Source organism: Phoca vitulina, unplaced genomic scaffold (genome assembly GCF_004348235.1).
Source record: "Phoca vitulina isolate PV1807 unplaced genomic scaffold, GSC_HSeal_1.0 scaffold17, whole genome shotgun sequence".
Classification (NCBI taxonomy): Eukaryota; Metazoa; Chordata; class Mammalia; order Carnivora; family Phocidae; genus Phoca; species Phoca vitulina.
The window spans coordinates 31,836,176-31,857,907 of NW_022589720.1; the positions used below are offsets into that span (position 1 = coordinate 31,836,176).

Genomic DNA, 21,732 nt, shown 5'->3' on the forward strand with positions numbered 1-21,732 from the left:
CAGAATATTTTCCATGATGATGAGCTGAAACTTTCTATTCTGTACCTTTCCCCCAGTACTACTAATTCTGCTTTCTCAAGCTAAACAGAAAATATGTAATCCACTAGTTTTGATTCTTGGCTACACCAGAATGATCTAGGGAGATTCTGGAAGTGAAGAAATATCCCACACACACACACACAGAGCTGGCCCTTGCCTCAGCTCAACTAAAACAGATATTCTCAGAGGAGGGCCCAGGCATCTGTATTTTTTGAACCAGGAAATGCTAATAAACACCAAGGTTGTAAACCATTGATAATATCTTTCAAAGCATATTAAGACCTATCATGTACAATCTTCTCTTGAATCACTCATTGTTACCTGTTTTCCAGACCCTTCATTTCCTCTGTATGTGTTCTTCTGCATAATTTCCTACTTGAATATGTGAAGATCCAAACCAAACACAACAACCAAAATGTGGGCCAATATGTACTGATTATTATTTAAACAGAGGACAGTGAAATAAAGAGATAAAGGCGACATTTGGGAGAAAATGCAAAGTTGAAGAACATAAAAAAGTACATCCTGTTTTCACCTGACTAGAGAGTTCCTTGACTAGCAAGGAATACAAATGGGCAGTTCCATTTCCAGGGGTCTCATGCCATCTTGGCAAATGACAAACAGGCTATAGACACCTGAAACTAAGTCTACCACAGAGCCAACTCCATGGCTAGCAGCAGGGTGAGGGTGAACATGGTGGGAGTGTGCTTTACACAACCTGCCTGAGGCCATGATAGGCCGTACTAGTGGCTATTGCTACTTTGTAGTAGCCGGCTCTGTAGAGTTACACGCTTCAGATTCCCCCTGCAAAAGCTGACACCCAGGCAAACCAATCCGAAAAGGCAGACATGGCTATCAGAACTCCTGCCTAGACCACAGTTAATATCTTCTTCCCTAACAGGGGCCCCTGCTGAGCACTGAAAAGTTACCTGTTTGAACACTGTGTTTAATTCTGGGTGAAAGACTACTAGAATTTTAGGAACACCGTGTGACCATTATTCACTTCATTTTTATGATGTGCTACTACACTGTGGTGTTTCTCCCTGCTTCTGCCTGCATCAGAAATACTCTTTTTGGGGGAAGCCTAGGTGGCTCGGTGGCTCGGTCGGTTAAGCGTCTGCCTGCAGCTCAGGTCATGATCTCAGGGTCCTGGGATGGAGCCCCACATGGGGCTCCCTGCTCAGCGGGGAGTCTGCTTCTCCCTCTGCCACGCCCCCCTGTTCCTGCTCTCTCCCTAAAATAAATAAATAAAATCTTTAAAAAAAAAAAAAAAAAAAGAGGGCGACTAGGTGGCTCAGTTGGTTAAGCAACTGCCTTCGGCTCAAGTCATGATCCTGGAGTCCCTGGATTGAGTCGCGCATCGGGCTCCCTGCTCGGCAGGGAGTCTGCTTCTCCCTCTGACCCTCCCCCCCTCATGTGCTCTCTCTCATTCTCTCTCTCTCAAATAAATAAATAAAATCTTTAAAAAATAAATAAATAAATAAAATAAAAGGAAAAAAAAGAAATATTCTTTTTAAAAAATTTTTAGGTAGTTAACATACAGTGCAATATTGGTTTCTGGAGTAGAATTCAGTGATTCATCATTTACATAGAACACCCAGTGCTCATCATAACAAGTGCCCTCCTTAATACCCATCACCCATTTCGTTTGCCCCACACTCCCCCTCAATTAACCCTCAGTTTGTTCTCTATCGTTGAGTCTCTTATGGCTTGTTTCCCTCTCTCCTTTTTCTCTTTTCCCCCTTCCCATACATTCATGTTTTCTTTCTTAAATTCCACATAGGAGTGAGATCATATGGTATTTGTTTTTCTGTGACTGACTTATTTCACTTAGCATAATACACTCTAGCTCCGTCAATGTCGTTGCAAATGGCAAGATTTCATTCTGTTTGATGGCTGGGTAATATTCCATTGTGTGTGTGTGTGTGTGTGTGTGTGTGTGTGTGTAAATATAAATAAAAATAGATAGATAGATAGATAGATAGATAGATAGATAGATAGATAAATAGATAGACAGACAGATATCACATCTTTATCCATTCATCAGTCGATGGACATTTGGGTTCTCTCCACAGTTTGGCTATTGTTGATAATGCTGCTATAAACATCGGGGTGCATGTAGCCCTTAGAATCTGTATTTTTGCCACAAATCAAACCTCTAAGAGCTTTGCCAATTGAAAATGATTTAGTTATCAAGGATTTTCCCAAACTCAAGCATCTATCTAGAGCCAGGGTCCCCAAAGTGGAAAGTAATAGTGGAAACACGCAGTCTCACCGGCTGTTGTCAGTGCTCTTCCTCCATCTCACTCTCAGAGTTCCCTCTGGAGTGCTCCATACGTCTCTCTGCTTTCCACACATTCAGTCACTTCTGCACAGTGTCAGGCTATGCCCATTAGCATGGCCCATACAGGAGTGAGTGGCTGGCACACAATTTTCCATACAAACTCTGTGCTCAGCAGGCGACAGACACAGGCTGGTTAAACCACTGTGTCCTGCTGCTGGCCCCTAGTTACCCTCAATGGGAATCTGAAACTCACAGTTATTTTTAGATAATTCATATGTCAATGTTAGCTAGAAACTGCCTAATGCACTTCAAAGTAAGCCATTTAAGGTATCTTTTCAGGTACCATCAAAATTCTTATTTATCAATTCCCTATTAAAACACCATCAACTGGGGCGCCTGGGTGACTCAGTCGGTTGAGCATCGGATTCTGGATTCCAGCTCAGGTCATGATCTCAGGGTCATGAGAACGAGCCCTGCAGTCAGGGATTCTCTGTCTCCCTCTGCCCCTCCCCACCCTCCAACCCCCCACCCCCACCCCCTGGTCACAGAAAAGTAGCTGTTTCTGCAGGGTTACAACCTATCAGATCACACTGTTTGGATTCGTGTGCTAACCCCTCAAAGGTGCCATTCTTATAGTCCTTCCTTTCCCAGCCCCCCATATAAAGTAGCTTCCTTTAAGCAAAACATAATTTTATTTATTTATTTTTTTTAAAGATTTTATTTATTTATTTGAGACAGAGAGAATGAGAGAGAGAGAGCACATGAGAGGGGGGAGGGTCAGAGGGAGAAGCAGGCTCCCCGCCGAGCAGGGAGCCCGATGCAGGACTCGATCCAGGGACTCCAGGATCATGACCTGAGCCGAAGGCAGTCACTTAACCAACTGAGCCACCCAGGAGCCCAATTTTATTTTTTTTAAAGATTTTATTTATTTGACAGAGAGAGACACAGCGAGAGAGGGAACACAAGCGGGGGGGTGGGAGAGGGAGAAGCAGGCCTCCTGTGGAGTAGGGAGCCCGACTCGGGGCTCGGTCCCAGGACCCTGGGATCATGACCTGAGCCGAAGGCAGACGCTTAACGACTGAGCCACCCAGGCACCCCTAAGCAAAACATAATTTTTAAAAAGAATGGTGGCAGAGAAAAGATGTAAGGACCTCACCTGGTACTCAAGTCAGCAAAGGAGAAGATAAAAAGGAACTTACAGAGAAGGAACGAGAAAGTCTGAACTTTACTGGTGGGACTCAAGGGGATAAAGACCACAGCTTGTGGATAAGAGAGAAAGGGAAGGAGGGGGAAGGCAGGATCTGCAGATTCCAGTGGGGCCTCTTCCTTCTCTGATCCACACGTGTGAAAGGGAAGGAGGGGGAAGGCAGGATCTGCAGATTCCACTGGGGCCTCTTCCTTCTCTGATCCACACGTGTGAAAGGGAAGGAGGGGGAAGGCAGGATCTGCAGATTCCACTGGGGCCTCTTCCTTCTCTGATCCGCATGTTTACATCTATTCTGGCAACCTAAGACCGCAAATCCATGCTGCCAACTAAAACGCGTGGTTGGCTTACATGAAGTGTTTGATTTTTTTTAATATAAAATGTTCTTAAATCAGGTCTTCCTGGTATTCTATACCTAAGTAAATGACACCTGTTTTGATATAATTGTTCTGATATAAAAAATTATTTCCTAAATATACAAATAGAGAAGAATCAGAAAATACAGGAAAGTGCACACATACACACACATACCCCCCACACAGAAATTAAAGACAACCATAGTTAACATAGTTAACACTTTATTGTATATTCTTTCAGTTTGTTTTAATGTATATCACACATATGAAACATTTTTTATGTCTTTAAATTATCAAATGCTTCTTTCTGTAGCATAATGCTCAGAGACTGATTACTACTGTTTCAATACAAAATTCATTCAAATGAATTCTCTACTGTTAGACATTATACTTAAAAGCTGCTAAGAGTAAATCTTAAATGTTCCCACCACACCATGATCCTGGAGTCCCGGGATCGAGTCCCACATCGGACTCCCTGCTCAGCGGGGGGCCTGCTTCTCCCTCTGACCCTCTTCCCTCTCATGCTCTCTGTCTCTCATTCTCTCTCTCAAATAAATAAATCTTAAAAAAAAAAAAATGTTCCCCCCATACAAAAAAAGCAATTATGTGAGGTGATGGATATGTCAACTAACCTTTTACCATGGTAATCATTCTGCAATATATATGTTTATTAAATCATCTATACCTTAAACTTACATAATGTTATGCATCAGTTATATCTCAATAAAACTGGAAAAAATTACCCTCTGGCCATTGCAATTATCTTTTTGGAAGGAAGTGGGCTATGAATAATTGTTGAAGAAGAAAAACTATATTTTGGAGGTCAAATATACATGTATTATACTTGATATAAAACTGACTGGAAATGAGATCACTTTGGAAGGATGGTATAACTTAAGATAACATTCTCATTAATTTCCTTTAAGAAAAAAGCCAATGAGGAAAGAAATAAATATTATATTTACTTGTCTATGCTCCTCCCCTTCAGATTTTCTATTAATATGACCTGCTGGGGTGCCTAGGTGGCTCAGGGGGTTAAGCATCTGACCTTTAAAACCCATCTGTTATTTGTTAACAATATACTCAAAAAAAAAAAAAAAAGGAAAATATGCTTTTTTTTTTTTTTTAGACAAAGAGAGCATGCTCACTAGGGGAGGTGGTGGTGGAGGGGGGAGGATGAGACAGAGAATCTTAAGCAGAATCTGTGCTGCCCCACACTGGGCTCAATCTCAACCCTGAGGATCATGACCTGAGCCGAAACCAAGAGTCAGACATTTAACCAACTACACCACCCAAGTGCCCCAAAATATGTACAATGAAAAGTAAATCTTGCCTTCACTCTGTCCTCTGGTCTATTAGATCACTTTCCCACAGGCAACCAGTTACCAGTTCCTTGATATCCTGTCAAAGATAATCTTTAGATTTATAAGCATGTGGACCTATGTATCTTTTAAAACATCATTAATGGTAACATTCTAAACATATACACCATTCTCTCCCTTGCCCTTTTTACTTAATATATCTTGGAGATCATTTTGTATTATTATGTATAGAACTGCCTTAAAAAACAAAATGGCTGTATAGTAGATCTCTTACTATCCAGACTCTTACTTTCTAAAACCGGGAACCAGAAAGATTCAGATTTTACACAGCTTTAGAGTAAATTTTAATTACTTGTCCTGATTATTTAAATTCTTAATAAAAAGAAAAGTTGCATACATTAAAACACTACTAAACTCAAAAGCTTTATTCCAGATATAGTTGATTCTCATTGCCATAGTTATGTTCTATAAAGTCACTGTAAAGACTGAATTAGCAAATACTGAATCATTGCTCATAGGGAAAATACAGGGTTAAGTTCCTGCAAACCCCTGGTCATATTTTTATCAACTGATTAACATATAGCCTTGTTTTATGTGTTTCTGTTTAAAGACATCTTATTTAATAAATACTGCTGATTGATTAACATTGAACTCACGGCCAATAGCACTGTAACTCATGCCTGGACAAAGCTTACTGAACACACACGTATTTTCTCTGTAAAATCTGTGATCATTCACATCACAGCCTTCTTGTCCTTAGGAACACTAGACAGCACTTCTGAACTATATTTGAGGGCCATTTTAAACAGCAAAACCACGGAAAAAAGGCACATAAATGTGGAAAATATAACTTAGACCACAAAAAGGACACTTGTTTACAGTATAAGAGCTGAAACAAGGAGGCACAGTTTCACCTTGTGTGACTCACCGGGGAACATACATGCAGGCACTCAAATTTTTCTCAGCTCTGTGCATGGCCATTAATGATTGTGAAAGCACCATGAGTACTGATTTGGAGGTTACCAATATACTTCAGTGAGTGGGTAAACTCATAATTGCAGAATCCAGGGGCGCCTGGGTGGCTCAGTCGGTTCAGTGTCTGCCTTCAGCTCAGGTCGTGATCCCAGAGTCCTGGAATCAAGCCCCACATCGGGCTCCCGGCTCAGCAGGGACTTTGCTTCTCCCTCTCCCCCTGGCTCTCCCCCTGTCTCTCCCCCTGTCTCTCCCCCTGCTCGCTCTCTCTCAAATAAAATCTTTTTAAAAAATAAATAAATGCAGAATCCATGAAAGAGGGTTGACCATATTTAAGAAGAAATGTTACAGCATTTTTTCTATGTCAAATAAAATGTAACTAGCCACAAATGAGTATCACTTTCCACTAATATCATGACAGATTTCTATTTGATTTCTATCACACAATTTTACATCCTTATATGGAAATATCAAGACAAATTTAAATGCTATTTCTATCCCACGCTGGGTATAGAGATTACTTAAATTAAAAAAAAAAAAGAAGAAGTTTCCTAAAAGCTATTTCTTTCTTTCTTTTTTTTTTTTTAAGTAGGCCCACGCCCAATATGAGGCTTGAACTTACAACCCTGAGATTAAGAGCTGTGTGTTCTACCAACTGAGCCAGCCAGGCGCCTCCTCTAAAAGCTATTTCTATACAGCTACATTTTTAGCAAATCCCTAGCTAATAATTAACATTCATAATTTTATTTCCTCATTAAAAACTATGTCATCAATAACTTTCAAGTTTTCACCTTATTTTATATTGTATTTCTAATAATATTTACAATAATTGTACCCAAAAATGTTTCATGATAGAAATAACTTTTCTGGCTAAGTTTATATTTTCTTATTGGAAGTGGCTTTCCTTTGTTCGGAATACAATATTTGAAATTAAAAGTTTAGTTTACTTCTTTGATTTTTTAAGAGCTTTCACACAGACATTACAATGATATTGAAAGTAGTTTCAGGGGCGCCTGGGTGGCTCAGTCGTTAAGCGTCTGCCTTCGGCTCAGGTCATGATCCCAGCGTCCTGGGATTGAGCCCCGCATCGGGCTCCCTGTTCCACGGGAAGCCTGCTTTTCCCTCTCCCGCTCCCCCTGCTTGTGTTCCTGCTCTCGCTGTCTCTCTCTCTGTCAAATAAAGAAATAAAATCTTTAAAAAAAAAAAAGAAAGAAAGAAAGTAGTTTTAGATAGATTTAATTTGCGTGAAAGCTGTGTGACTTCCAATTGTATGGTAAATTAGGGTCCAACTTTTAGACAATGATCAATTTTCTGAATTAAACCAAAAAAAATGGGTAAGTTAAAAACTTTAAGTTCTCTGTCTAGCATCTGGAGTAGCATTCTGAAGAAAGCAAGGACAAAATAATGTGTAAATAATACAACGAACATTCATCATAAGGAACCTAATTTCCTTATGTAAGTTAAGCTCAGAAAGAAAGAAAAAAGAACGAAAAGGCAATAAAAGAGAAAAAACATACTTCCTAATCACTGCATATTTTCTCAAAACACACATATTTAGGGGAAGGGGAAATGGATTGGGAAGAAGTGCTGAGATGCTGCTCTGACCAGAGTCCCTGTGTGAGTCTATCAGGCAAGGGACAAGATAGATGGAGACTTTAAAAATAAATCCTAAACTGCTCCGAGTTTTAGTCACGATCACTTATTGAAATTATGTGGACACAGGATTAGGTTAAGTCAAAAAGTCCACTTTCAGTAATCATTTAAATTTCAACTATTCACTTACACAAAAGAACAAACATATCTTAAGAGTGTCTAATTTATTACAGACGAGAACAAACAACTTAGGGTGGATCAATTACCTCTGGAAACAGTAGGAAGGAGCTCTGAAATTACATCAAGGTGGACACACACTGAATAAAGGTCATTTTCCAAAGCAAATTAAAACAATGATGCCAACTCCTACCTAGTGCAGGATGTTTCTTAGTTGTTATTGTATTGAAAGCAACTGCCCTCTCCTCCTTACCACGCTAGACAACCTGTTTTCTAAAACAAGTAAAAAGTCACAATTTTAATCTCCCAATTTCTACTTCAGATATAGAGATCATTTAAAATTATTTTACCATCTCTATTATTCACTCATGGAGCATACACACAAATGTCACAAAATAAAATTCACCAGACATTAATTCCAGTATCATGGAATAACTTGAATCAAATTAAAACATGTAAGTAAATGGGCAGGACTATAGCAAGTGACCTTATTTTATTTTAATGACAAATATATGACAAAATCACAAAGTATGCAAAAGGCGAAATAATAAATAGGACTCCCTTCCCTAGCTAAACCCCATCAACTTGCCTTCTTGCTTTGTCAGAGAGGCTCACTCTGACCCCCTTGCCTAAATCATCCTTGCGAATATTGGCTCATGATACCCAGTTATTTTTCTTTATAGAACTTGAAACTTTACATTTATTTCTCTGTCTGTTTAAACCAGAAGCTCTGTGTACACGCCGGTACACGCAGGTGCAGCACCTAACACGATGGGACCTAACACATATCAATAATTTCTGAAGGAATAAGGTAGACACAGGAGTGGCAAACAGTCTTCGTGGGATAAATGAGGACATTATGGCCCTGACCACGAAATAGCTGCCACTGCCTAAGCCACAGTTTTAAATACCACAGTTAAAAATGTAGTCTTAAGAGTCCTAATGCGTTTCAGCATATTTGGACAATCTAGCAATAAAAATAAAGAATGCTTTTGTCCTGAGAAAGATACATTATCTGAAAAAAGAGAATCCTAATAATCACTGAAGACTTTCTAGTGCATAAGCTAAACATAAAAATCCCAAAGTATTAACAAATTAAATCCAGCAACTTGTTAAAAAGTATAAAGTCCACATGACCATGTAGGATACATCTCAGAAAAGTACTAGAAAAACTCATATGTAACAGATAATGGAGGGGGGAAAAAAGTACATGACACTCAACAATACTTAACACCCATTTCAACTCTTTATAGCTATTCCTTATAATGTTCTTAACAAAAAGTATATACAGCCCAGAAATTTAGTCTCCTGGGGCGCCTGGGGTGGCTCAGATGGTTAAGCATCTGCTTTCGCCTCAGGTCATGATCCTGGGGTCCTGGGGTCGAGTCCTGCATCCGGCTCCCTGCTCAGCGGGGAGCCTCCTTCTCTCTGCCTCTGCCTCTCTCTCTCTCTCTCTCCCCCTGTCTCTCAGGAATAAATAAATAAAATCTTAAAAAAAAAAAAAAGGAATATAGTCTCCTGGTAAGACTAAGCTTTAATGATACTATATCTAAAATCGGTAACTATGTCACCTAAAAAGAAAGCGTTTGTACTTCTTCAGGCAAATTATGGGTGGCTTCCAGCCTATCTCTAAATATTTCCAAATGTTATTTCAGACACAACATGAAAAACTTTGCAAATCTGCTATGTTCTATTCTCTGAAAAATTAAGTTATTCCTTCATAATAATCCTCCTACTCATAATATTCTAAGAAATGGAGTAGCAGTAAATTCTATAGGACTTAAAACTAGTGAATCTATTTCTTCTGGTATTAGCTTATCAGTCCTATCTTTTTTCTACTACCCCCCACCCACAACTCTGCTCCACTCAGCTGCGTATGGGCCCAATCCCCACCCACATATCATGTCTTTCTTTGTTCATGGGGGTCCCCCAGTACACAAACATATGAATATCTAGGATTTCCTTCCTCCCCCTCTTCACTATTCAAAGGCTCTCTCTCCTCTAAGACCAAGTTAAAATTCCGTTCTTTTTTTTTTTTTTTAAAGATTTTATTTATTCATTTGAGAGAGAATGAGATAGAGAGAGAGCATGAGAGGGGGGAGGGTCAGAGGGAGAAGCAGACTCCCAGCCGAGCAGGGAGCCTGATGCGGGACTCGATCCAGGGACTCCAGGATCATGACCTGAGCCGAAGGCAGCCGCTTAACCAACTGAGCCACCCAGGCGCCCTAAAATTCCGTTCTTCATGAAGACCATATGAGTACCACTCACCTGGCCACATAGTATCACTTGTGTTCCTAAAATACTTTATGTTTTACAAAGTACTTTCAATACCATCACTTAATAAACAATTATTCTCACAAAAAGTCCATTCACTTAGTGTTCATAAAAGTCCTCCAAGATTGGCATTACTTGTTCTCATTTTACTGAAGAGGAAACAAAGGTAGAGAGCAGCTATGGGACCGGTCCACAGGCACGTGGTACTAATCCTGTGAAAACCAGGAAGCTAGCTCTTACAGTCACGAAACTAATGCTTTCCCAACTACCCCAATGCTGTCTCCCACTTCATTTTTCTCTAATTTTCCATGTATTTGTATCTTCTCTTCACTGAGTTCAGGGACCAAAGGGTAGATTCACCTGTACTCTCTACAACACCCAGAACATGGCCAGGCACACAGAAGGTGCTAATATCCCAGATTCTATCTACCTCATTTGTCTTATCTTCAAGAGACGTCTTGGAAAGCAGCAAAGAAAAGCATGAAAGACATGAAAAGTGGGACAAGAACTAGCATGCTGAAAATACATTAAAAAAAAAAAAAGAGGAAAGAAATGAAAACAAATTTTACCCTAAAACAAAAGTAGCAAATACCTTAATTCTTACTTCGTTCCAGCTTACCATTCCAGGTATAGAAATTACAAGAAATCCCAAGACTAGGAGAATGGGAATATGGGTAGAAAGAACCAAGAGATTAAAATTCTAGGTAGAGCAGAAGAACTTTAAGACCCTGGGATGTGTGAGGTTTCAGGAGTCTCTGGCTTTAGCGAAAGGGGCTGGTCCAGAGACCAAGATCAGTCCAGTAAAGCACCACATGAGTATTTCAGGCTCTGTGGACCATACAGTCTCCGTCACAACTGCTCAATTCTGCTGTCGCACAAAAATCAGCCACAGATAATACATAAACAAATGTGCATGTTTGCGTCCAATAAAACTTTATAAAAACTGGCTGTGGTTTGCCAACCCCTGCATTACTTGGTCCAACCACTTAAAATCTGTCATATTTGTCAAATGTCCTTTTCACCTTCAGTCCTATTTTCTGCCTAACTCAACCAGGAACCGTTACCACCCCATGGCAAGCATTTATATCAAATTACAGAGGCGGTTCTGGTTGTCATTATGACTTAGAGGCGCTAGCGACAAGGGTTTGGGGGTGCTAACAACCGGCAAGACAAGGGGCAGTCCTGATCAACAAAGACCTGTCCCGTCCAAAATGCCAACAGCGTTATTCCTGAAAAACAGGACAGCCTCCCCCATCCCCACCCTCCCACCCCTCAAGTTGCTTACATTATCACAAAATACAAAATGAGAAGTTCAGATAACACTGACCACCACTAGTTCTGTTTTTTTTTCATTAGGCAGCATGTATACACAGATACGCATACAAACATATACATGTACAAACACAGGCACACAGATTTGAGGGCAAAAAAAGTCCACTCCACCCCCTCAATGGTGCTGCTTTTATTTTGAAGGCTTTGCTAAGTGAAATGTGCTTTATGCCCACAGGACACGTGAAGGTTTAAAGGAACAAGTGAGCGGGTTTTCCACCAGCTAAAAAGCAGCAACTGATGGGCATTTACTTCACTACCATAAGCTTACTGAATTCCCTTTCCGCCCTCATTTTTCATCTCTCCCTGATAAACTTCTCCTGGCCTACAAACAAAGGGTGGCACCACCCAGTTCCTCCATTTTTGCATCACAGGAAACTTGGCACCCAATAAATCGATGGTCTCTCGTAACTGCTCCAGCATATCTCTTAATTCAACTTCGGTTTGGAACAGACTGAACAGACATGGCCCTACTGCAGCTGCTGGATAGGAAGTGTTACAAGATAAAAACTTGGTTTAAAGTCACTGTGGTTAATAAGTGACCAAAGTCTGATTCAGCCAGTTTAAAGACAACCTTAACCGTGTGCTGGTAAGCTAGTGCAAAGAGAATGGGCACAGCGATCACACAGGGGCAGCATGAGGTAAGCCCTACACCGAGGTCAAGAACAGCTGGTGATCAAGCCAAGCAAGTGAGCACACTCATTTATGGGACAGCAATGCCAAAGTGTTTAACTACTTGGTTCCCAATTAGACTTCTAATTTACTACCGCTTCAAGCTTAATGAGCTCTATAGTTATCAGCTTGTTCATTTGATATTTATTAATCATCATCTCTGGGCCAGGTAGTATTCTAGGTACTGAGGATGCAGCATTCAACAAGATATAAAATGGCCCTACTATTTTTCTAGATCTTCCATTCAAGAATGTTTGCATGCAGGAAGAAGGCAGAGAAAGAAAACAAACCTACGTTAAAATATGATGAGTGCGGATTAGAAAAAAAAAAAAAGTGGACGGATGTGAAAGGGAGTAACCGGATGGCTACTCCAAATGTGTGGTAAGAAAAGATCTCTCTAGAAAGGCATTTGAGCTGTGATCTGACTGACAAAAAAGTAGTCAGCTAACTGAAGATCTGGAGAAAGTTCATTTTGGACAAAGGGAAGTGCCCGAGGCAAGGGAGGGTCAAACACCTGACTGTTGGAGGAAAGGAAAGACAACCAGCACAGCTATAGTAGGAGGAGGGAGGGGAATGAGAGGTGCAAGAGGCAAACTAAAGCCACGATCACTTAGGAACTAGGAGGCCACGGTATGAGTGTGGCTTTAATCGCATGTGTGATGCGGAATCTGTAGAGATTTGATGCAACACAGAGACATGATTTATATTTTGAAAAGATCAATCAGGCCCAGGGAGGAGAATGGTCTGTAGAGGGGTAAGAACAAGCACAGGAAAGCTGTTAGGAGACCACCTGAATGACCCAGGTAAGAGATGAGAGTAGATTAGATTAGGATGACAGCAATGAAAACAGAGAGGATAAAGAAGATTTAAAATATGTTTCAAAAATAAAGTCAACTTAACCTGGATATGAGGAGCAAAAAAAAAAAAAAAAGAAAGAAAAGAATCCAGGATACCATCTTAGCTCGGGTTACCTGGGAAACAGAGCTTGAGGCCGAAGCTTACTCTTTGTGGGGGGCAGGATCCCAGGGAAGGAAGGGTGAGGGAAAAAAAGAGAAGTAAGGCAGGAAAGAGGGAGAATAAATACAAGGCATCTGCTAAGCTGGCAACAGCTTCAAAATCAAACAGATGACTGCTAATCTTGTAGAACTTCTTCAGAAGACTGTACAAAACCTGTGTGTCTTGGAAACTGTCCAGTAAGAGGAAGAAGGGAAAAGAATTTCTCTGCCAGCTCCCTTCCTTACCCTGTCTCCCACCAAATTCTACCCCACGAGGTTTTAACCCTTCACACTTCTCAGTGTGTGAACCACTTGCTCCAGAGCACCTCTGGGTCCAATCTGGCCAGTGTCAAGCTGTGAACCATCACTGGATCGTCAGGTAGCACCATGAATGCGGGCTGTCTGGGCTGACCAGCAGCAGCTGCCAGGGCTTTACGACCGTGAGAACAGCAGGTGCGGCGGGCAGTCAGGGCTGCCTGGGGCTGACCAGCTCTGTACTGGCACAGAACCCCGTGGAGCTGCCTCCTGGCTTTAGGCTTAAGTAACTGGGTAAATGGTGATGCCTTCTACTGACATGGGGAAGACTAAAATGTACCAGATGTTTGCAAGACAAATCAAGAGTTCTCCTTAGTACATGTTCAATTCGAGATATGAATTAGACATCCAAGTGGGTATAAAGTAAGCTCTGGAGATTTAAGAGTCTGGAATTCAGGCGGGAAGACAGCACTCCAGGCATACTCGGTAGTCATCGGTATAGAGAGGTACTGAAAGGAGGAGACTATGTAAGTTTAAGAAGGGGAAAAAAGGATATAGAAAAGACAAGAAGTACTTCCTAAATACTGCGGCCCACCAATATTTAGAAAATGAACACAAGAGGAGGAAGCAAAGAAGATTAAGAAGTGGACAGTGAGACAAAAGAGAAAACCTGAGTGTGGTGCTGTAGATGAGACAGCAGTGTATTTAGGAAGACAGGGGTCAACTACTCTGAATGATGACAGGTACTGTGAATGGGAACAGGGACATGATGACCAGAGGTCATAAAACCTTCACAAGAGTGGCTGCGGGGACCAGTGGGAATAGAAACATGACTGGAATAGACCCAGAGGATGATTCATCAAGAAATGAAGTTTGTGGTGAAAGGGGAGTAAAGAAATGGTAGGGCATGTGCAGGCAAGGGAAGCTTTTTAAATGGTTGTTATCAAGGTATTATTTGTACACCAGTGAGAAGAAACCAAAAGAGAGGGAGGAACAGATGCCATCTAAATGAAGATCACGGTCATTAAATAGATCCATGCTGATGTCAATAAAATGCGTGCCACACAGCCAGACTGCCTTCACATTCACTTTGATACGTATACTTTTCTAGACAAGAGCTAAGATTCACGGTAAATTCTAATTATATTTCTGCTTCACACACATACACTAATTCCCACAGAGGAAAATCAGACAACTTAGCTACATAATCAAACATCACCCTCTAGTGGTTGAAACCTTGAAAGCCAACATATCAAAGCTGGGACTCACACTGTGACTCCTGAGAGGTATATCCCAGTTAGGAAAGATTCAAGAAAAAGGTGTCTGCACAAAATAACTTATGAAAAATCTTAACATTACATGAAATGTGCCAATCACATATAAAATCCTAAAATACAATATCTGAAGTACATTTATTGAATGTTTCCGAGGTGCTAGGTGACATGTTAAGCTCTTTCACATGGACTTGCCTTTTAATCCCCCAATTGTCTATGAGAGAAGTCTTACCATTTTACACATGAGGAATTGACACTTAAAAAGTTAATAATCTGCCAAAGGTTTTACAGACAGACATGACAAAGCTAGGATCTGAACAGAGGTAAAACGACTTCAAAATCCACACTCTTATTCACTATATTCACAATACTGTCCCTGTGCATCAAAATTGCTTAGTGTTTAGATAGAAGAGAACACCAGTTTTTGGTTACAAAGAATCATAAATACTGTAAGTTAGAACTTCAGATCTTAAAAACCATTCAATTGCAAACGAAAGTTTTCTAAGAGTAGTTAGTTACCAATGAAGTAAACTGACAGCAGACTATAATGCCAAAAACTTGTGCTGCCTTTTGAGAAAGGATGACATTAACACACTTGGATTGCGCTACATTTCATGTGTTCAGATCACACTCTAAGTGCTAAATAAAACTAAATTAGAAAATATTAAGTGCAAAAAAGACAGAAAGACAGGGGAAAGAAAGAAAAGGAAGGAAGGAGGGAGAGAGGGAAGGAAGGAGGGAAGGAAGGAAGAAAATCACAAGGAGGCAAAAGCTTATATCCTAGGAAGTACAAGCAGTTCCCTCTTCTTCATCAACCTTCCTCCCTTCCTCCATCTCTAGCAATTCCTCTAGAGGCATCCCTACTTCTCTACCATTCTGATGATCAGTACTCATTCCAAGTTCAAAGCTGTTCCATATTTTGATGCACTTATCTTTACCATCATTTTACAAAAGAGAAAAAAAAAACTAAAAAAAGTGACATGATTTTATACAACCTCTGAGAGGCTAACTTGAGGAGGTGAGATTCTAACTTGAGAATTGGGGGTATGTGCAACTGCAAAATTCCCCCTCCCCACTTCCAGACGGGGGACTTCTGCCACTGCTCCCGGAGCACAGGAAATAATTTAAAAGGCTAAACGGTGACCCTGAGCCATGACCCAAGCTGAAATCAAGAGTCAGATGCTCAACCCACCAAGTTGCCTAGGCGCCCCTGATTTTTTTTTAATCAAATTTACTGGAGTATAATCTAGATGCCAAAACATGTACCCATTTTAAGCATGCCCTTCAATGAGTTTTTACAAATGTATACACCCATGTAAATACCACAACTATTCATAATAAAGAACATTTTTATTAACCTAAAATGTTCCCTAGGCCCTTTTGCAGTCAACCCACCCCAATTTCTGGCTCCAGACAAACACTATAGAGTTCCATTTAGGGATTTACATAGATGGAATCAGACAGTATGCCCTCTTTGACTTCTTTCTCTAAACATAATGATTTTTTGATGCACCAATCACTCCTTTTCATCACTCAATAGGATTGTCACTATAGATTAGATTTGTCTTTAGAGAGATTTACACAGAGGAAACAGATAATATACACTCTGATTTCTTTCTCTGAGCATAATAACTCTTGGATGCATCAATCATTCCTTTTCATTGCTCCATAGGATACTACTGGATAGATACACCACAATTGATTTATCCATTCACCTGTTGATGGACATTTTGATTGTTCCCACTTCATGGCCACTGTGAATAAAACTACTAGGAACATTGTTATGTAAGTCTTTGAGTGAATATATGTTTTCCTTTCTCCTGAATAAATATCTTGGAGGGAATAGATTGCCGGATTGTATGGTAAGCTGTATGTTTAACTCTACATTTTCATGAACAATGGCTTGAAAGTTTGAGTTGCTCCACATCCTCGCTTGATATTGTCAGTCTTCTCAATTTTAGCATTCTAGTGGTTATGTAGTAGTATGCTGTGGTTTTAATTTGAAGTTTTCTGGTGACTAATCATGCTGAGCAGCTTTTCATGTGCTTACTGGCCATTCATGTAACTTCTTTTGTAAAGCTTCAGGTCAAACTTTGTATCCATTCTTTAATTGGCTAGTGTCTTGCCACTGAGTTGCGCAAGTGCCTTATGTAGTCTAGGAAAATGTCCTATGTCAGATATATGCATTATAAATATTTTCTCCCAGTCTGTGGCCTGAATTTTCATTTTTTTAATTATGCCTTTTGATAACCAGATGTTTTAACTCTGATCAACTAGCACATAAATGTGAGTCATTTCTGTACCTTATATTCTTTTCATGATCTGTAGATGTCCATTCTCACAATGACACTATTAAGGCACAGCATTCAAGAATGTGCTGATGCAATAAAGAAGTGTAAGTTCTCTACATGTTTTTTGGTCCATAAAATTGTTTTGGCCAGTCTAGATTCTTTGCATTTCCATATGAATTTTAGGATAAGCTTGTCAATTACTACAAAATCAAGCCTGCCGGGATTTTGATCGGAATTTCATTACGTTTACAGCTTCATTTGAGGGTCTGATAGGTGCCACAAACTGTTCTAATTTGGGGGCACTACCTTCGACTGGATGCTCAGAGAAGGACTCACGGAGATGACCACATGTGAGTAGAGATAAGAAGAACAAGAAGAGAGACATCAGAAAACAGAAGATAAGAGTTTTTCAGACAGAGCATCATAGGACAAAGTTGTATAAAAACTGTGTTCAAAAACACAAGGAAGGCCAGTGTGGCTAAAATGTAGTGATAATGAGGATGCTTAAAGATGAAGTTGATTCATGGGGCGCCTGGGTGGCTCAGTCGTTAAGCGTCTGCCTTCGGCTCAGGTCATGATCCCAGGGTCCTGGGATCGAGCCCCGCATCGGGCTCCCCGCTCCGCGGGAAGCCTGCTTCTCCCTCTCCCGCTCCCCCTGCTTGTGTTCCTGCTCTCGCTATCTCTCTCTCTGTCAAATAAATAAATTAAAAAAAAAAAATGAAGTTGATTCAGAAGACAGGCACTGAGGTTTTGAAGTGTTTCTTTTTTTAAATTTAGCTTCACTATTCCTCCTTATATTATGTTTTATTCCTCATATTACTTAAGTTTAATATTATCTTAGGTCTTTTTAAACTATTATTTCTATTTAGTTTTGGCACAGAGTTCCAAACTGTTCAATCCCACTAGATTCCTTTTATTCTGTTTAGTTATCTTCTAAAGCTGTGTATATATTACTCCAAAACAAATGCTAACCAGCAAAAAAAACTCAATCATTTCACAGTGTTCTTCATTCAAAATAAAGCATCCAACCCAGCTGATTTTGGTGAAATGACTCAATGTTTTGGCATGCAGGCAGAAAACAAGAGTTATTTTGTTTATCTACAGAGTTACTATCTCCCCTGTACCACAGGAAATTCAGAGGGACTCCCATGGCAATAACTGAATAGCTTTTCCCTCCTGCTCACTAGTGTGGTCTAGAGAAAAGGGCAAAAACAAAGTCAATGAACTTTTAACAGGCATTTACAGGAATTTCTAAAGATGTTTTATCGATGTTCTAAAAACGATTTCCTAAATGTGGAAAATTTATAGTGGGTTTTCTTCTGAATAAGACAGAACAGTCAATCTTGCAAAGTTCTACAGAAGAAAACTTTTTATGCCTAAAATACCATAAATAGAATTCAGAATATAATGTAACATGTTAATTGTCCTTGATTGTTATTTATTTTCCATCATTCATTTTCAATTTGAGATGCTAATATATTATAGTTTAGGCACCATTTGATGTTTTATATTAAAATACATTAATAAAAGATTACTCCAAGAATCAAAAATAAAAACAGATCTAGAAACTAAAATGTTGTTTCTTCAACTTTGACTCATTCATGACAAAAATGACTAACAAGGAATCTTATACCCACCCTCACCAATTTTAATTAGGGAAGAAGAAAAAAGAACAAAGAGAAAAAAACTGCTTTTTATTCAGTACTATTTTTAATTTCTCAAATTTCTCATTACCACATGGAAGATACCAGTCAAAGGCACACAGGCCTGATTTTAGATCTTTAGATGATCTGAAGAGTATTGTCCTAAACACTGACCTATTCAGATACTACTCCTGCTGACCATACATGTATCTTCTCAAAATCATATCCTCAATGCAAATAAAACAACACTCCTTGTGTTGACTAGTGTAATTCTCTTAATATATTTCCTTCACCAAGGATAAAAAAATATATTTTTTAAATATTTTATTTATTTGAAAGATATAGTATATTTCCTTCACCAAGGATAAAAAAAATATTTTTAAAAACATTTTATTTATTTATTTGAGAGATACAGAGAGAGAGAGAGTGCATGAGTGGAGAGAGGAAGAAGCAGACTCCCTGCTGAGCAGGGAGCCTGATGCAGGACTTGATCCCAAGACCCTGAGATCATGACCTGAGCCGAAGGCAGACACTTAACTGACTGAGCCACCCAGGCACCCCAATGTTTCAAGATTTTTATTAAAATATGACTTTCAGCGATACTAAACACAGCAAACTGACACAGGCATAATGTCTTTCAAATGGCTGCATTGATGACAACCTGATATTATTCCTCTCCTAATATGATACAATAGAAAGTACAAACCTGACTATTAAGTACTCTTGCCAAAAAGTCAATCAGAATCTAAATCAAATCTCCACACCTCAGTTTATAAGAAACACATGAGATAGAGGAACAAATTAAATGACATCCATATGGGAACAATCAAATAGAAAATTGGTCTAGACTCTTCAAAAAGGTCAGTATCATGGGGGATAAAGTAGGGGACCTAAGTAGACACTAAAGAGATATAACAAAAATATGGAATGTATGAACTCTGATTGGATCCTGGTTTAAAAAAGAAAAACAAAACTGTAAAAGGCATTTCAATGAAAATTAGAAAAATCTTGGGGCGCCTGGGTGGCTCAGTCGTTAAGCATCTGCCTTCAGCTCAGGTCATGATCCCAGGGTCCTGGGTTCGAGCCCCGCATCGGGCTCCTTGCTCAGCGGGAAGCCTGCTTCTCCCTCTCCTTCTACTGCTCCCCCTGCTTGTGCTCTCTCGCTCTCTCTGTCAAATAAATAAAATCTTTAAAAAAAAAAAAGAAAGAAAATTAGAAAAATCTAAATATGGACTGCATATTAGTTTACAGAATTGTTAATGTTCACAGATTTGACAGTTATGGTCTTTAGTAAGAGAATATCCTTATTCTTTTTTTTTTAAGTAGGCTCCATGCCCAACATGGGGCTCGAACTCACGACCTAGAGATCAGGAGCTACACGCTTCACTGACTGAGCTAGCTAGGTACCCCAAAATATCCTTATTCTTATAAAAAGCACGCTAAATTAGGAGAGAGGTGTCATTACGTCTACAACTTACTTTCAAACAGATCACAAAAAAAAAAATTGTAAATTTATAATTACATGTCAGTGTATGTATATGTATGTATAGAAATAGATAAATAAAGCAATTACTGGAATTTTTTATCTAGCTAGCAGGAACACAGGGATTGAACTATTATTTCAACTCTAATATAGATTTGAAATTTTTAAAAATAAAAATGTCCTTCTCCACCTCTATGTTATAAAGATACCCTTCCATATTTTCTTTCATTAACTGTGTAGTTTTACATTTCACACTGAGATTTTTTTTTAGCTCTCTAGAGTCCATCTTTGTATGTGGTATTAGATACAGATCATTTTCTTTTCCTCTGTAGAGAATTCCAGCTTTCTCTATAGAATCTACTAATCAATGGGTCCAGTCCCCACTGATTTGTGAAAGAATGATTTTTGGTCCCAGTGAAAGACCTAATCAGAGACAGGGGAAAAGGAACAAGAAAGTAGGAAAAAAAAAAAAAAAGGAAAACAGAAAAGGGTAAAGGGAGGGACACCTGTGTGGCTTAGTTGTTAAGCGTCTGCCTTCGGCTCAGGTCATGATCCCAGGGTTCTGGGATCGAGCCCCACATCGGGCTCCCTGCTCCATGGGAAGCCTGCTTCTCCCTCTGCCTGCCACTCCCCCTACTTGTGCTTGCTCTCTCTCTCTCTGACAAATAAATAAAATCTTTAAAAAAAAAAAAAAGAAAAGAAAAGGGTAAAGGGTGAATAGGAGAAGTATAAGAGGTTAGCTGAGGAAGGCCTGAGGATAAATGAAACTGTTGTCAAATTCCTGTGCACCAACCATATTTATTGAAGTATATAAAAGCCAATGGAAAAGGATAACTGAACACCTTTTAAAAAAAAAAAAAGCACATGCCCTCAAAGCCCTTCAGGAAACACCTAATTTGTCTGGTATATAATAACACAAGGAGGAAGTTTCCAGAAACTAAACTATCTCCTACCAACCAAGAACTTGGATTACATTTTACTTAGCATTTACCCTTCTTCAGACAGAACAAAAATGATGGCAAAGCAGACATTCCAAGAATCTTAAAGACTCTTCTACAAACTTTCAGACTTCATGGGACTGTTTAAAGGTGTCTTTAAAACTTCTTACTTATTTGATTAATTTAGCACCTAGATCAGACTTTTAAAACATGAATTTATAGAATTCATAACTCTTCATCTCATTACTGACAGAAATGTAAACTGTTCTCTATAAGAAAACTCTAAAAACATACCTTTTATTTTCAGCCAAACTGGCTCCTTCATCCTTCAGCTGCTTACTTTTCTCAGCACAGCCCTCAAAGAGAATTTCTTTCCTACGTTTAATGGCATGAAGCCAGTTCCCTTCTTCATTCTCAACTACATCCTTCTCATCGGCAGCTTCAGCTTCAAACTGCTGGGAAGTGACCTTTGAGACCTTCTCGCCAATTTTCCTCTTCCATCCAAAGGAAGCCATTCTGGGAAATTACAAAGAAACAGCTTTAAAATTCAAAGTTGGCCTTTTATATAAGTTCCCCAAATAACAGGTGAAGAAGGGATAACAGAATCAGACTGTCACCACTTTTTAAACTC

At 39.5% G+C, this 21,732-nt stretch overlaps 1 protein-coding gene across 4 annotated transcripts in view; it reads right to left on the reverse strand.

Moving 5' to 3' along the window:
* TTC33 (tetratricopeptide repeat domain 33) overlaps positions 1-21,732 on the reverse strand; it is a 36,691-nt gene that overhangs the window by 11,077 nt on the left and 3,882 nt on the right. For all 4 annotated transcript variants that reach the window (XM_032415297.1, XM_032415298.1, XM_032415295.1 and 1 more), the window contains exon 2: positions 21,396-21,617. In XM_032415297.1, coding sequence (XP_032271188.1) covers positions 21,396-21,616 — 221 coding nt within the window. In that variant the 5' untranslated portion in view covers position 21,617. The remainder of the gene's footprint in view (positions 1-21,395; positions 21,618-21,732) is intronic.